Source organism: Zophobas morio, unplaced genomic scaffold (assembly GCF_036711695.1).
Source record: "Zophobas morio isolate AGI-343-1 ecotype UQ-CSIRO unplaced genomic scaffold, CSIRO_AGI_Zmor_V1 ptg000023l, whole genome shotgun sequence".
Classification (NCBI taxonomy): Eukaryota; Metazoa; Arthropoda; class Insecta; order Coleoptera; family Tenebrionidae; genus Zophobas; species Zophobas morio.
Genome location: NW_026972128.1, coordinates 6602563 through 6617529, shown reverse-complemented (window position 1 = coordinate 6617529; position 14967 = coordinate 6602563). Strand labels below are relative to the sequence as shown.

At 35.5% G+C, this 14967-nt stretch overlaps 3 protein-coding genes across 10 annotated transcripts in view; 2 read left to right on the top strand and 1 right to left on the bottom strand.

Annotated features, from left to right (window-relative positions):
• Positions 1–9691, top strand: part of LOC135134708 (synaptosomal-associated protein 25) — a 31704-nt gene extending 22013 nt beyond the window's left edge. For 6 of the 8 annotated variants that reach the window (XM_064063483.1, XM_064063484.1, XM_064063478.1 and 3 more), the window contains 3 exons: positions 2972–3089; positions 3152–3425; positions 8458–9691. In XM_064063483.1, the coding sequence (XP_063919553.1) occupies positions 2972–3089; positions 3152–3425; positions 8458–8523 (458 nt within the window). In that variant the 3' untranslated portion in view covers positions 8524–9691. Of the gene's footprint in view, positions 1–2971; positions 3090–3151; positions 3426–8161 lie in introns of all 8 variants that reach the window. The other 2 variants (XM_064063481.1, XM_064063486.1) reach the window with 1 other exon arrangement.
• Positions 9692–9866: 175 nt separating this feature from the next.
• LOC135134704 (adenylate kinase 7-like) lies at positions 9867–12966 on the bottom strand. The gene is made up of 9 exons (XM_064063474.1): positions 12523–12966; positions 12051–12473; positions 11890–12000; positions 11677–11843; positions 11459–11630; positions 11131–11409; positions 10824–11084; positions 10609–10773; positions 9867–10549 (listed from the first exon to the last, which is right to left on the bottom strand). Exons 1-9 carry the CDS (start codon positions 12685–12687, stop codon positions 9920–9922), a joined length of 2373 nt encoding a protein of 790 aa, XP_063919544.1. The 5' UTR covers positions 12688–12966; the 3' UTR covers positions 9867–9919.
• Positions 12967–13063: 97 nt separating this feature from the next.
• Psn (Presenilin) lies at positions 13064–14932 on the top strand. The gene is made up of 7 exons (XM_064063476.1): positions 13064–13534; positions 13585–13794; positions 13847–14067; positions 14115–14213; positions 14263–14481; positions 14532–14644; positions 14694–14932. The coding sequence occupies exons 1-7, from the start codon at positions 13155–13157 to the stop codon at positions 14847–14849; spliced, it is 1398 nt and encodes a 465-aa protein (XP_063919546.1). The 5' UTR covers positions 13064–13154; the 3' UTR covers positions 14850–14932.
• The last annotated feature ends 35 nt before the right edge of the window (positions 14933–14967 follow it).

The window sequence follows — 14967 nt, the reverse complement described above, 5'->3', positions numbered from 1 at the left end:
TAGAAACGGTTTTACAATTATATTTTATGCAGCAGTTATAAAAAATAAATTTATTTGATTAATTTGTAGACTGTTCTAAAATTCTAACGATAATTAACATCAGTCACATCAAATATTTGAAAATAGTATATTAAAGAACGAGTTTCATAAGGCAAATATTAAGGCATGAACCCACGTTTATAGAACGAGCGGCGAAGCCGCGAGTTACATAAAGGATGAATGCCACAATGGCCTTATGAACGAGTTATTTATACTATTTTTTCTACCGCGCACGTTTTTTCGCAAAATTTAATTGAAATTTGCGTTTTTTTAAATCTGGGGAATTTTATCGTGGTCGGTGATGGGTTGGTCTGACACGAACCACGAAATATTTGAAGTTCGAATTTTCACAACAATAACTAATTTGAATCAATTCGAGTTTTTGTAAGTTAAAATGTCTTGTGAAGAAGTTAGAGAAGTCCTTATGCCTCCCGAAATACGGGAAATTTTAATTTGACATTTGCCACTGACATTCACCTGACATTTCTCGTCATGGCTACCAATCTTACCGATCTAAATTACACCAGAACTATTCCAGAACCCCTTTCGTCTATTAACGAACCGCTTTGACGTCATTTGGGTGCTCTATTAGAAAATCAAAAAACGTGCGCGGTAGAAAAAGTAATTTAAAAAAATAATTAAAACAAAAAACCTGTTTCAAAACAATTAAACCGTTTTTTATTCGCTATTGTTAAAACAGGATAACTAATTTGAAAATTGCATAATTCCATTTTTAAAAACGGTAGTGTTTTAAGTAAGTACTTTCATAAATAAAAAAATTATTTGGAAATTTAAGCGGAAAACTTAAATCCCCTAGTAATTATTCTTTGTGGTCATGTTGAAGTTTAAATTTACAGAGGTAAAATATGGGACTTTGGGTTTTTAATAAAAAAATTACACTGAAATTCATTCTTGAGCCCGAATTAGAAAAGAATTCCGTGGCCGGTCCAAATTTTTCAAATTTTGAAAGTATTGTACAAACGGAGTTACGCTCCTATAAGTTAATAAAAAATGTAAAAAAAGTAGTCCGGGGAACGCAGTTTATTTTGATTTTCTCTCCAAAATCGTGAACGTGAAATTATATTTCTACATAAAGCATAGTATGATCAATAAACTTGATTAAATAGCTTTGGAAAACAAAGGAATTGTCTTTAATTGGTCATTGTGTAAACGTTGACAAATTTAAATCAAAGCAAAAGTTGTTTGACAAATGGCACTCCATAAACCAATTTCATTAATTGTTCCATTGTGTAGCATTGAAAATCGAAATTACTACCTAGACAATTGGAAAGTCAAGTAAACTTAGTTCACTTTGCAATAACCCTGTCAAATTTAGGAAAATGTTGGACGCCTGTGCGTCATCTTGATGTTTGTATCAGTGAAAACATTTGGCGCGTTCAGACAGAAAAAAAAATGATTGTGTAACCATACAGTTATACATAATCAATCATACAAGGAAATTTAGTACATGTTATCATAGTAATAATCTGATTTTTTTACAAAAGTAAAGCAATGTTTACAGGAAAAGTTATTTAAATGTTAAAAATTCTTTCTAATGCTTACAAAATGTTACGGACCACACATTTTGGTGTATCTGTTAGAAAATTTTTAGATGATACATCTGCTGCTCGTAGATTGATGAAAATATATATGCTGAACTAGATCGTTTGATCTTATTCGATCGATTATTTAAAGTGTCGGCTGCATATAAACATATTATTTAATCTCGACTATTAAACAGTCACTTTTGAAACAAAACGGGATCAATCACGTACAAGTAATCGAAAGATTATTAAAATTATATAGACCGGTGTACAGAAGCACTTAATCACGCCATTAATTTAAATCAGGCAATGAATCAATTACGTAATCAAATGAGATAGAGATATTTATTTTTAATCAGTTTTACATTGGAATTTTTCACCTACATAAAAAAAGTGTGTAGAAAGACAAATTTTGATAATTTTTTGATAATCACAATGAAGCAACCCATATTATTATTTATTGATTTATGAGTAAATATTCGTATTAATTTTATGCCTACATTTGATTATGGCCGCTGTGTATAATTTAAAATAAGAATCCTTTTTATGTGATATATTTTTACCTTGGATAACGAATATTGGTTCATATTTATATCACATTTCGAAATTAGAAACCTACAGAAGTAACGGAGTAAAATTAATGAACAGAAAATCAAAGCCTTCAATTTCTGGAATAGTAGCTATTCACCGTCTTCTTGGCAAATAATCTTATTTGGATGATACATTCAAGAATAGAAATGATCCTTGGCCAATAAAGTTTTTCCAAGGATGTGACCTCTTTCCAAATCGTTCTGCACAACTTTCCCAGATCCTCCTCAAAGAAAACGTGCCCAAAACAAATCGATGAAGTACAGTCAAGGTTGAAACGTTTTTATCTCTCCTTTTTCGATATTTATCCCATTTGTAATGAACAATAAACACGAAAAGGTGAAAAAAAAAGCGTTTCAGCCGCATCCACCCTGAATAAAAATTGCGTTATAATGGTTAATAACATGATTCAAAGACATCCACATACATGAAGGATTAACACTGCCGAAGTAAGTTAACACTAACTCACATAACCGTTAAACGTGTATATTTCACACTGTCAGTTCTCTTATATTTCCCAGCTCAGGCCGTTCTATAAACATCTCGAGTAGCATGGACTTTACTGAAAACTAGTCTGCTTACTACTACATATAGAACTGTAGTGCATTAACTGAACCCTCGAACACGGCGCCGCCTCGGCCCGTTTCCGGGGGTTCCCCGTAGAATAGAGGCATGTGCATGCGGTTTGTTCCAACTCTGACACACACACAACCAACGCTACACGTTTCGAGATAGCGAGTTTTAATGTGCTAAGTCGCTCGGGGGTCGATCGGGTGTTAATCGAAGTCGGTCTTGTACAGAACAACTGGACCGTATCGAGGATGGCATGGACCAGATCAACGCTGATATGCGAGAGGCCGAAAAGAACCTTACCGGGATGGAAAAATGTTGCGGACTTTGCGTTTTACCATGTCAGAAGTGAGTCCGTTTCGGGGGAGCCCGTGCGCCTTTCGATCGGGTTAATTCGCGCTGTTTCGTAGGGGCTCGTCGTTTAAGGAGGACGAGGGCACATGGAAGGGCAACGACGACGGGAAGGTGGTGAACAACCAGCCGCAGAGAATGATGGACGACCGCAACGGATTGGGACCTCAAGGAGGATACATCGGACGTATAACTAACGACGCTCGCGAGGAGGAGATGGAGGAGAATATGGGACAGGTTAATACCATGATCGGGAATCTGCGTAACATGGCCATCGATATGGGCTCGGAGTTGGAGAATCAAAACAGACAGATCGAGCGTATCAATCACAAGGTAATTATGGCGGGTTTTTATAAGTTGTTTCGTTTGATATTGTGCTAGCACTGGATATTTTATTCATTTGTTAAATTAACACCGACTGGGTAAGTAAGTTTGGCTTAAGTCAAGTGATGCGGGGGAGGTTTTTTAAATTTTAACGCTAAAGCATCAATCTTATTTTGATTTTTTTAAGTTGTTTTTTCTACATGTTTCGAAGTCCTAAATTCAACCATAAATTTTCTCGTAACTGAAGTTCAAATTATAAGTTTACTCGGAACGTTATTTTTGTATACACTATAAAATTTTATGACGTGATTAGAGATCACAGTAGGGTCTCTAACGATTATAAAACGATTAGTATGACCTTTGGTTAAATTATAGGGGTTGTGTTTTAAAGAAAGGAAATGGCAAAAATAATTACAAAGTAGCAAAATATAAATACTTGCTAAAGAATAATATAAACCACAGCTATATACAGGAAGATTATAAAAGATCCTTCAAAATATCGTACATCAAATTGGTTTATTTGCATAAAATAAATACAATGCTCCAGAGGGATTAAATCAGACGATTGGGCTGACCAAGAAATATTTTTTGTTATGATTCTATTATCAAAATATTTTTTGTTTCGCGCGCAGTATGAGCTGTTGCCCCATCTTGCTGGAAATACCGTAAATTCTTCATCATGCAGCTGACTCAAGGATTCTTTCTGTATTTGAAGGTGTGGAAATTCACCAGACAGTTTGATTTTCTTAAATCGCAGTCAATAATTATTGTTTCTGTCGACATGTAAATTATCTCCCAGTCCAGAAAAAATCTCAATCAATATATATAAAAGGAAAAGTCCTGACTGACTCATCAAAGTCCAAATCAGACCCTTGGGACCTGAAAGCTGAAATTTTGCACATAGCTTCGCCTTTATGGTGTAGATAAGGAATAAGGCGGGATTTTTCGGAATTCCCACGGGATCAACATATGTATAAAAGAGTAAACTGATGATTTATCACGTACAGCTCAAACCGGTGGATCTAGAAACTTGAAATTTTGTATGTAGGTTCTCATCATAATGTAGGCGCGCGCCAAGAAAGGATTTTTGGAAATTCCTCCCCCAAGAGGGTAAAATAGGGTATGAGTATCTTAATATTCGTTCAGTCCTACATTTTCAAAGTAAAAATTTGAAATTTAATATTTAGGCTTCTTAACACTTACTTATTTCAGCGTTTTTGGAAATTCCACCCTTGAAGGGGCCAAATAGGAAATCAAAGATTGTATGGAAGTCATATTTACTTAAAAAAATACTTAGAACTAAGATAGTTTGTTTCACAAATGACGGTTGGTATACGCTAGTGGATGATATTTCAGTCAGTCAGTCAATCAGTCGATCGGTCATTTTACTCTTTTATACCAGGTGTCTGGAAAATGACGAATTAACTCTTCATTACGTTATGTACAGGGGTTTCGGGAGTCCCAAAAAAATAATAAATAAATTCTTTCTGGAGTAGATTACGAAAAAAAAGTAATTTTATAAAATTAAAATTGGCAATACTGCACGCACCTAATGCTTGAATACCTCCGGTTTACTTTCTGATTCTTAGTAACGATGGTGACTGAAATCCACCTTTTATTTTTTTTTTAGGACAACGACCTTAATACACAACATTAATAAATAAACAAAAAAAAACTTTAATAAGACATTTATAAATTATAAACAAAAACGAAACCAATAAAAGAAAAATCCATTAAAGCATGACCAACTAAACACTAGAAAAGATGTAAGTAAGCTCGTAATGTTTCCAAATTTTGATCATTTTTTGTAAAAGTTAGTTATCAGTACTTGCTAAGATAAAACTGATTTTGGCAAATGATATACCCTCCAAGAAAAAAGGGAGGGTGGGTTGTTGGGGCTAGTACTTGCTGAGATAAGAGTAATTTAGGCAAATGAGATACCCTCTAAGAAAAGAGAGAGGGTGGGTGGGCGGGGCTAGTACCTGCTAAGATAAGACTGATTTTAGCAAATGACGTATCATCTAAGAAATGTAATTAAATTATTATATGAAAAGACACTAGAGGCTCCAAAGCACTTCCAAATTCTTTCCAAACAGGACTACCTAGAACCTCAAGGTTGTTGTAAATTGTTCAAAAAAGGGCTCCTAAAATTAACTCAAAAACAGGTCCGGTCAGAATTTTCCAACAATACAACACCAAAGTCCCCCAAAATTGTTTTAAATAATTTACAAAAAAAATCTCCGTGGGCTCCCAAAATAATACACCATGAAGAGTCTCCCGAATTTAAAAAAAAAATCTGCGGCACTCAAGAATTTGCTGATTTGTACCTTCGCTTTATATCAGGCAAACATTGTTGTCAAATGGAATTTTATCAAATTATTACAAAAACAACACAATCATATCTTTGTACATTGTAACTGAAATGGTAATTAAACATGGTCATGGGCGAGAGAAATATTAACTAAAAATTTTATTACTAGTTATTGTGATAATGAATGTGTTGTTTAGTTGTTAAACGTAGCAAAAGACCAATTTTAAAATCATAAGTCCACCAAAATGTGAAGAGGATTTTTTTTTTACTATTTTCCCAGACCCACCAGTTGATTATTATTAAGAGCCTAGCGGGGAGTTAATCCGCAATTTTCCAGACTCCCTGTATATACAGGGTGAGACTTATAATTAGAAATAGAAAAAAAAAGTCAACGGCCAGAGTTGTAGGTTTTTTTGAGGGCTATACTCTAAAAATATTTTTAATTATACAAAATGTTCTGTTTTTAAAGCGTAACACAACTTTTTTTACATGAAACGCCCTATACATTTTTATACATTTTGATTGACTTCTTTTTTGACTGCAGTCCATTTTTTTTGCAGTTATTTAAATTTTTTTGAATTTTTTAGTAATGAGAGTTCACAAAAAAAATAATAATAATAGGGTTATTTTTAAAATTTGTGTTGCAACATTTTGTGGAGAGATAAAGAAAAGTAAGTACTCGCTAAGATTAAGATTAAATTTTCATATAAAGAGTGTTTATAAAACATGTTTTAAAATTGATAGCTACTGCGATGTTTTACTTTTTTTTTAATAGACCCGTCATATTAGAAGAATGAGAACAAAAAGTAGAGCAAGATAAGTAATAAAATAAATAAAATCTTAATATTTTAAAAGTGTAAACTTTTAGATTTTTTGCAGATATTCTATATATCAAAATTTCATTTAGTTGATACCGCAACAAAGCGCGTACCTTTATTTATTCTTCTAAAAAATATAATAAGACAGATTTTAAAAATAATCGTATTGCGATTTTTTATGTGAACCCTTCCATTACCAAAAAATTTCAAGAAAATTGGAATAACGTGGCAACGTCACCTTGCAGTTTCAAAAGTAAACTGTGGTTGCAAAGCCTAAAAAGAGGTTAATCAAAATATGTAAACATGTATGGGTGTTTCATTTAAAAAAACTACCTTGTGGCGTTAAAAACAGAACACTTTACGAAGTTAAAAATAATTTTAGAGTATAGTCCTCAAAGAATCGTAAAACTTTGGTTTTGACTTTTTGTCTGTTTCTAAGAACACAGGCCTGCAAAATGAACTTCATTTTTGCTGTCACGTAAGGTTTATTTGGAAAAAAATACAAAAAAAAAAAAAATTTAAGAAATGCGCAATATTCGATGAAATTTTTCGTTTTGATTTTTTGTTTTTGAAAAAAGTACGTGATGGAATTTTTTTATTATTTTTATCGTGAAGCATCGAAAAGTCTAAGTTAATCTGTTCATTTAAGACAGGTTTTTCATCGCAGGCCTGTGTGATCAATGAGAGATATCGAAGATGGCGCTTTTAGTGACATCCTGTGTGTATAGAGGTGTTTAGCGACATTAAATTTCATATGGCACGTAAACCAGTGCTGCCGTATATAGTGTTACATAGGTATTAATCATCACGCCAAATTCCCTACGGGGTAGGTCGTGACGACAGAGTGCCAACACACACCTCTTTCTCTTCCTCAACTGTCACAGCCCTCTTTGGTCCTATTCTTTGTTTTGCATAATTTTTAGCATATTGTCTATTTTCGTTCTAAAAATCAGAATTAAGTAATCCAGAGATAGAACGTCTAAGTTTGAAAGAAGTATGCTGTAACTCCTACAATGAGAAAAGCTAGTAACAAATAAACCGACGGAAATAAAAAACCGTAACGTAATGTTGACTTTACCCGAAAGGTCTGTGTAGCTAGTTTGATATTAACATTAATATTAGAGCACAATCGGATTGTGTTTGAAAAATAGAATTCAATTACAAATTCCATGTGGTGTTCCATTATACGAAAAGTTGTTTATTTCAAAAGTGAGTTGTTGAAATAACGAGCAACATCGAAACGTTCCCTGTAATTAGAATAGCAGATCATGTGCGTATTGTACAAATTTAAATAGCCTCCTCCAACGTGTTGGGCTTTTTGAATATTGGTTATTTAATTTGCGTGCACTAGAATTTCAATGCACTTTTAATTGATTTTCGAATACCGCTTGTCTATGAATAATTTTCTTTTAATTTCAAAAAGCTTTTACCATCGATCGTCGGAAACATCATAAATGTAGTAGATATTTATGAGGTTTCCGTTAGCGCTACTGGCGACCGATAAACTAATTTTGCTTGAATTTTTAATAATCTGGGTGTTGTTTGTTTACATTGCCGTTCACTCCACGACACTACATCTACTCGTACATACCTACTAAACCGATGGTCCTGTTCAGAGCGAGTCCAATGAAACAAGGATACAGATGGCCAACCAACGTGCCCACGATCTTCTCAAGTAGACACACAACACAAAAACACTAAAATGATTACAGACTTTGATTGCAAACCTGATCCGTTCCCAAGTTTTTGTGCATAATGTTATATCACTACTTAAAATTATGACAATAAACTCCTGGCTATTACCCAAAGTCGGTTTTTGTTGCGTTACTAACGATTCCGAGGGCCGGGAACGGATGGGGTTGGGCCGTAGTTTTTTGTGATGGGGCACACTGGTTATATGTTTGTTGGTTAGGGTGAGAGCAACGAAACGCGCATTGCAATGGCAAACCAGCGTGCCAACAAACTCCTCAAGTCCTAAGGGGAGTGGGACACAAGTCGCCTTTTATACTCTTCTATCAATTCTCGATGTTATGGCTTAGTGTTACCTAGTTTACGAGTATTACTATAACATCATTATAATGTCAGGTAGGGTTAATATTGAAACCTATGGCCGGTTCTACGTTGCATTCTGTAGAGCTAACCGTTTAGTGTGTCTGTCAGGTTCTTTTAGCGATAACGCGCAATCGATTACGTTCCTAATTATGCTCATTTATAACACTTATAATGCTTAGTATCCACGTTATAGCTCTTTGTAAAACTGTATGTAGTTAGGGAAAGCACAAATTCGCACACTTCCTGGATGAAATCCACTCTAGGCTATTTTTATTAATTAGTTGAAGAGTTTGAAAATTCAATTTCGGTATGTCTACTTACACGCCGTCGCGGCGAGGATTTTCTCAAGGTGTGGTGCTAATTGCCGGCGCTTAGTTAGTAGTTCATAACTTGTACCAAGTATTCATATTCAAAATAAATGTGATGTGAGTTTTGGAAGATTTGAAATTGTTAAGTCCACATTGTACATAAGATTGTCCCTATAACTGTATATATTGTTGGTATGTGCACTAGTATCATGGAACTTACCCTAGTTGGTTAGATTCTTTTTAAATTCACATCAAAACTTATTCAATTCTTTTGCGAAGGGGGTGAGTTCACGAAGAATTGTTTTGTTCAAGTTTGGAACAGATTATATACAATTGTTAGGGGAACGCAGATCGGAAGCCTGAAAGGCTATAGCCTTTTTTCTAGTTGAAATGCAATCACTGTGATTAGTCATATCCAAATTGTTCCCAAAGGGGTGTGAATATTTTTGTCCTGACATCTTCCATTATTTAAAAACTTATTTTTTTTTATTATGTACAGTAACTTTAGTTCTAGTGCTAGTTTTTTGATAGTGTTAAGATGGACGAGTGATATTTACTTATTAAGAAAAGATTAAGCGTTACGTCATTGAAATGCTCAAAGTATCTTGGTGACTTAACGTTCGCTGAATTTTTTATTTATTGTCTTAGCAAAATAGACAAGCTTCTTAGTCATTTGGCATTCAAATCGATAGTACCTAATAAATTATTTATATTATTGCATAACATGTATTCTAATAATGTATAGAGTAGGTGATTTCAAATTACAAAATAAAATGTATTATTCGATACCCTAGTTTTATTCACTCTAAATGCCACACTAATAAGAGACAGATAATTCAACAGAATACTTTTTAAATTTCATACTTGTAGTTTATGAATCCACCATTATTTTTTACTCTCGATATGCAGATTTTGCAGTTATAGTAAAATTAATGCATCTCCAATAACGCACAACATGTATTTTAATAATATGTATACTAATACAAACTAAATATACTATTTGAAAAAATTGTTCTATTTATTAAAAGCCTCATTGTCCGTAATAATCTTCTCAATGTAACCTCTAAACTCGTTGTACAGATCTTCACACTCCGCAGTATACGACGGATCAAACATTTTCCCCTCCGGATTTTCTCTAAACAAGAATTCGGCTAGGTAGTCTACAGGATCATCAGGTTTCAACGTAGCAACCTCAATCAAGCCTTTAGTAAGAATGGGGAAGACATATTTCATTAGATAATGTCGCAGCGGTTCGCTTTGTGCAACTAGAATCTTCTCTTCTTCCATTTGTAATTTCTCCAATGTTTCCGCCCAGGCCTCCATTTTATTCTTGCGCTCAGTTTCTGCTCTGTCCGCTTCCAGTTGCCTATTCAATTCAGCTTTTTCGAGCGATAATTTTCGTTCTTGTTCATAGAGCAGACGCAGTTCTTCCTCTTCTTCCGGCGACAAGCCAAAATTGCAAGGAGGTCCTAATTTTTCTATTATCATATTAAATGGTTCTTGATCATCCTCAGCATTCACTTCTAGAAGGATAATGTCGATTTCTAGTTCATCAAAATAGTTGAGAACTGTGTTTTCGTCAGTGTTGTTTTCTCGATAGACCTCGAGTCTTGCTAGAAGATTTTCTTCAGAGTTGCGAGTGTCCTAGAAGAGAGTGATAAAGGCGAAGGCAACAACTTGCACCTATGGGAAATATATAATACTCTGATTGTTTCTTCTGGTAATTTCATGACGCTTTGCGTGATATATTCGTCAGTGGCTACTAAACTGACAATAAGATCGGGCAAGATCTTGCCAGGTTCGATCACTTCCACCACTTCTTCTTCTTCACCTGCTGGCTCTTGGGTTTGGCCGAATAATTCTTTGGCCTGCAACAACCACAGTGTAGTAGTGGGTGGTGATACAAACAATCGTGTACTTGTGCCGTTATTTGAGGAAAATCGTCAAGAACATAACCTCGATTTTGACAAAAATTCTTCGCCAAGTATGTTTTTAATAAACCGGCGATGTAAGTATCGGGTATTTTATTTATCCCTCCTTCCATAAACACTTCAGTCTCTCTTATTTGGTCTAAAATGAGTTGAGGATCTTCCTCTTCTTCATCTTCTTCTTCTAGTTCTTCACCCAAATACTCAGTTTCTTCGGGTTTGGGTGCTTTCGGTTTAATCAAACTTTCCTTCTACATGCACGAAAGATACTAAAAATTATAACCACCACAATCTTACCCAAATGTGTATAAAATCGTCCAACATGGTAGCAATTGAAACATATTTACAGTTGTAATATTCGCACAGCTGCTTCGCTAATTTTGTTTTGCCACACCCGGGTGGTCCGTGGATGACGATTTTCACAGGTTTTAAGTTTCGTGTAGTTTTGAATTCGCGCACTACTTGATTCATGTTTTCGGCGATATTTAGATCGCTTTGCCACTGCAGTTGCAGATTTTCCACAATAAATACAGGTTCCATGTTAAGATTAACCATACATCTGTCGAAAATGGTTTGCTAAAAAACAGTCCTATGAAAATTGTTACGTGTGGCCGAAAAATTTTACGGTCATATTTTTGTAAAGAAACGCTTCTTCTGCAATGATGTTGGTAACTTTGTTATCTGATAATACTTTACTGAGAGTCTTAACAAACTGACTTAACGTGGTGGGGGTCTGCTCTACCGCAAGGATGTATTGAGGTTTCGCAGGAGTATTTTCCATTAGTCCATGAAGAACTCTGTTGGTGGTTCTTTGTGAAAACAGTGAGACAGGTTGCGACTTACCTAGCCAAGTCTCCGACGTGTATAAACGGAATTTTGTTATTACCGGTGTCAAAAATCGGAACGACTTCATTGTACCACGCGTTTTTGAAAAAAAATTCCAGAAGATCCTCTTCTTGACCGTAAGTAATACCGCTGCATACAACGTAAGTTTGTAATTTGTTGCTATACTACACAGAAAGTAAAAATATGGAAGAATAATTTACAATAAGTTACTTTTTGACCGATTTTTATGACTTCCTTTTCACAGTTGTAGTGATCCTTAAAATTCGGGTGCGGCCTTCTCTTTCTATAGTCGACTTCCGAAAACGGAAGATCTGGATCGTCCTAAACAATAAATACCTAACACAAATTTACCCCAAAGTTATAAAACCTACAGGATCTAACGGTTTTGTCTTAGCCCAAGTCATAACAGTCGATATCAGTATAAAAGTTTTCTTTTCATTAAAGTGTTCATAAGCTTTAGGACCGACAGCCTTTACTTCTTCTAGTTGTTGTGTTAAAATGGACAAAGTTTTAAGCGCTTTGCTTATTTCGGTCGGAATTCGTGTAATGTCATAAATTATAAAACCACATCTCAAGATGTCTTCTTCGAAATTCGTGCTCTGCTCGTCAATGATATAAAGAATATCTTCAGTCCCATGTTTTAAAGACGCGCTTATAGAACCGATAAACTCGTATTTGTCAGTGGGCAAATTTCCCATCGGTGGTTTAACTGGTGCTTCTTCGGCTTCACCGAGAGCTTCACCACCACCACCTCGCACAAGTTTCCCGAGCCCATAAATTTGATCAGTGATGTACTGTAAGAGAAATGTTTATGGCGAAAGTCAACAGATCTGAGGGTCTTACAGCTGCGATGTATTTTGAATGGTAACTGTCGACGTGATTAATAAAGACTTTGAATGGTTTATATACTTCTGGTTCAGGTTCCGGTTCAGTCTCGGCTGCATCCCCGGTAGGAGAACCTGGTTCCGTTAGACGCTCTTCTGAAACGCGAAGTAGATCTTCTGACATGTTTTAGAATTGTGACAGTTTTTTGGGTAACATGGAAACTACAAGGTACACTAAATGCACCCAACATTATAATATGTAATCAGGGAAATGTAATTAAATTATTTCTTAGCCGAGTCCTAAATTGGAGCTAATACGGGCCTGTTCCTTGGTCACAAAAGACACGACAGTCAGGCATACCAACATTTGCTCTTTACTGGAAATATTTTTATTGTGTATAAATGATATTTAACATATAAATTTCACAATACGTTCAACAAAGTTGCGATTTCCTGCCCGACTGCAATTACAGCAATTTAGTGGTTCTGAAAGTGATTAAAATCAGACGCTCTTTCGCTTGTCGCTATTGGCAGTACTGCTTGTCACGTTGAGTCACCCTGTTCCCCTCCCCCGACAGTTGACACCTGTCAAAACTTTGTCCATTTATTTTTTTTCTTGAGTTTCCTCGTCAACTTCTCACTGAAAATTGTATGTCTGAGAGTGAAAGCGAGTTCGAGTCGGTGTCGGAAAAAACGAGACTGATGGACGGCCATGTGGAAACAAACGGAAGCGGAAATTCACTTACAGGGGATTCTAGGGTAGGTCCTGAGGGTTCTCGCAAGCGGCGGTCGCGAAGAATCCCAGAGGAGGAGGACGACAATGTCCCCGAGACCCGTGTTGTGGACGGTAGTACAAATAGAAATTCACCTAGGGAGTATCAAAATGTTGCTGAATTCAGAGACGAAGAAGAAGAGTTAAAATATGGAGCCAAACACGTAATTAAGTTATTTGCCCCCGTGTCCCTGTGTATGGTAGTCGTGGTGGCTACCATAAGCGCTGTGAATTTTTATTCAGTTAAAGATATGTATTTGTAAGTGGGAGATTGTTTTCGGGGTGTGTTTGATGACGATGTGTTTGTAGGGTTTACACACCATTTCATGAAGAAAGTTCAGACACAAGCACCAAAGCGTGGAACGCGGCGGCAAATTCATTAATTTTAATGGCGGTTATTGTGGTTATGACTGTATTGTTGATCGTCTTGTATAAATATCGTTGCTATAAAACCATACATGGGTGGTTAATCTTGTCATCTTTAATGCTTCTTTCAGTATTTTCATATCTTTATTTGGAGTAGGTAGGGAAATTTGTGTTAATTTGTAATACTATATAACAACTATTTTAGAGAAATTCTAAGGGCATACAACATTCCCATGGATTATCCAACAATAGTTTTATTGATGTGGAATTTTGGAGTCATGGGCATGATTTGTATTCACTGGCAAGGTCCATTACTTTTGCAACAAGCGTACCTCATTTTTGTTGCCGCTCTTATGGCTTTAGTGTTCATTAAATATCTCCCAGAGTGGACAACATGGGCTGTGTTGGCTGTAATTTCAGTTTGGGGTAAATTTTAGCGCTCACAAAGACGTTTTCTATGTTTTTAATTCCAGATTTAATTGCTGTTTTAATGCCTAAAGGACCTTTACGGATTTTGGTGGAAACAGCTCAAGAGCGAAATGAACAAATTTTCCCCGCTCTCATTTACTCCTGTATGTTGGTAGTTTGGAGTGATAGTTGTTTACATTTAGTAAATTTTAGCAACTTACATGTACACTTACACAAGTATGGCCACCAGTGATGATACTCCTCCAACAGTAGCAACGTCCCGTTCTTCAGTGGAATCAAACAGTGAAGAACATGGTTTTACACAAGACTGGGTCGAAAATCATTCTAACAGAGTTGCTCAACGACAAATAGAAGTACATGATGTTCCTAGAGGGGCCCCGCGGACACAAATTCATCAAGAAGAAGAAGAAAGTAGGTAGTACAAACAAGATCTTCAGTGTTAAACATGTTTTTTGTTGCAGGAGGTGTCAAACTGGGCCTGGGGGATTTCATTTTTTATAGTGTTCTGGTTGGTAAAGCATCGTCGTATGGAGATTGGAATACCACTTTGGCGTGTTTTGTTGCCATCCTCATTGTATAATTAATTAATTGTGACTTTCCTATTCTCACTGGTGTGTTTTTAGGGACTCTGTCTTACTTTACTCTTGCTGGCAATTTTCAAGAAGGCGTTACCTGCACTTCCCATTTCTATTACATTTGGTCTGATTTTTTATTTTGCTACCAAAGAAATTGTTAGTCCGTTTGCTGACAGTCTAGCAAATGAACAAGTATTTATTTAGCTACTTATTAAAACCGTTAAGTAAATAATTTAGACTATCAGATTCATTTTCTGTAATTTTATTAATAAAATTAATATTTCGTATCAGTCGTTTTTATAATCTATAACTTCCACAAGAC

Bases quoted from the DNA above. Each gene is read 5' to 3' on its own strand.
- LOC135134704 (XM_064063474.1), bottom strand. From the start codon at position 12,687: ATGTCAGAAGATCTACTTCGCGTTTCAGAAGAGCGTCTAACGGAACCA. The intron at 12,474-12,522 runs GTAAGACCCTCA...TTTCTCTTACAG, and splicing joins ATTCAAAATACATCGCAGCT to TACATCACTGATCAAATTTA. The intron at 11,844-11,889 runs GTAACTTATTGT...CTTTCTGTGTAG, and splicing joins TCATAAAAATCGGTCAAAAA to TATAGCAACAAATTACAAAC.
- Psn (XM_064063476.1), top strand. From the start codon at position 13,155: ATGTCTGAGAGTGAAAGCGAGTTCGAGTCGGTGTCGGAAAAAACGAGA. The intron at 14,068-14,114 runs GTAAATTTTAGC...TTTTAATTCCAG, and splicing joins GGCTGTAATTTCAGTTTGGG to ATTTAATTGCTGTTTTAATG. The intron at 14,482-14,531 runs GTAGGTAGTACA...TTTTTGTTGCAG, and splicing joins TCATCAAGAAGAAGAAGAAA to GAGGTGTCAAACTGGGCCTG.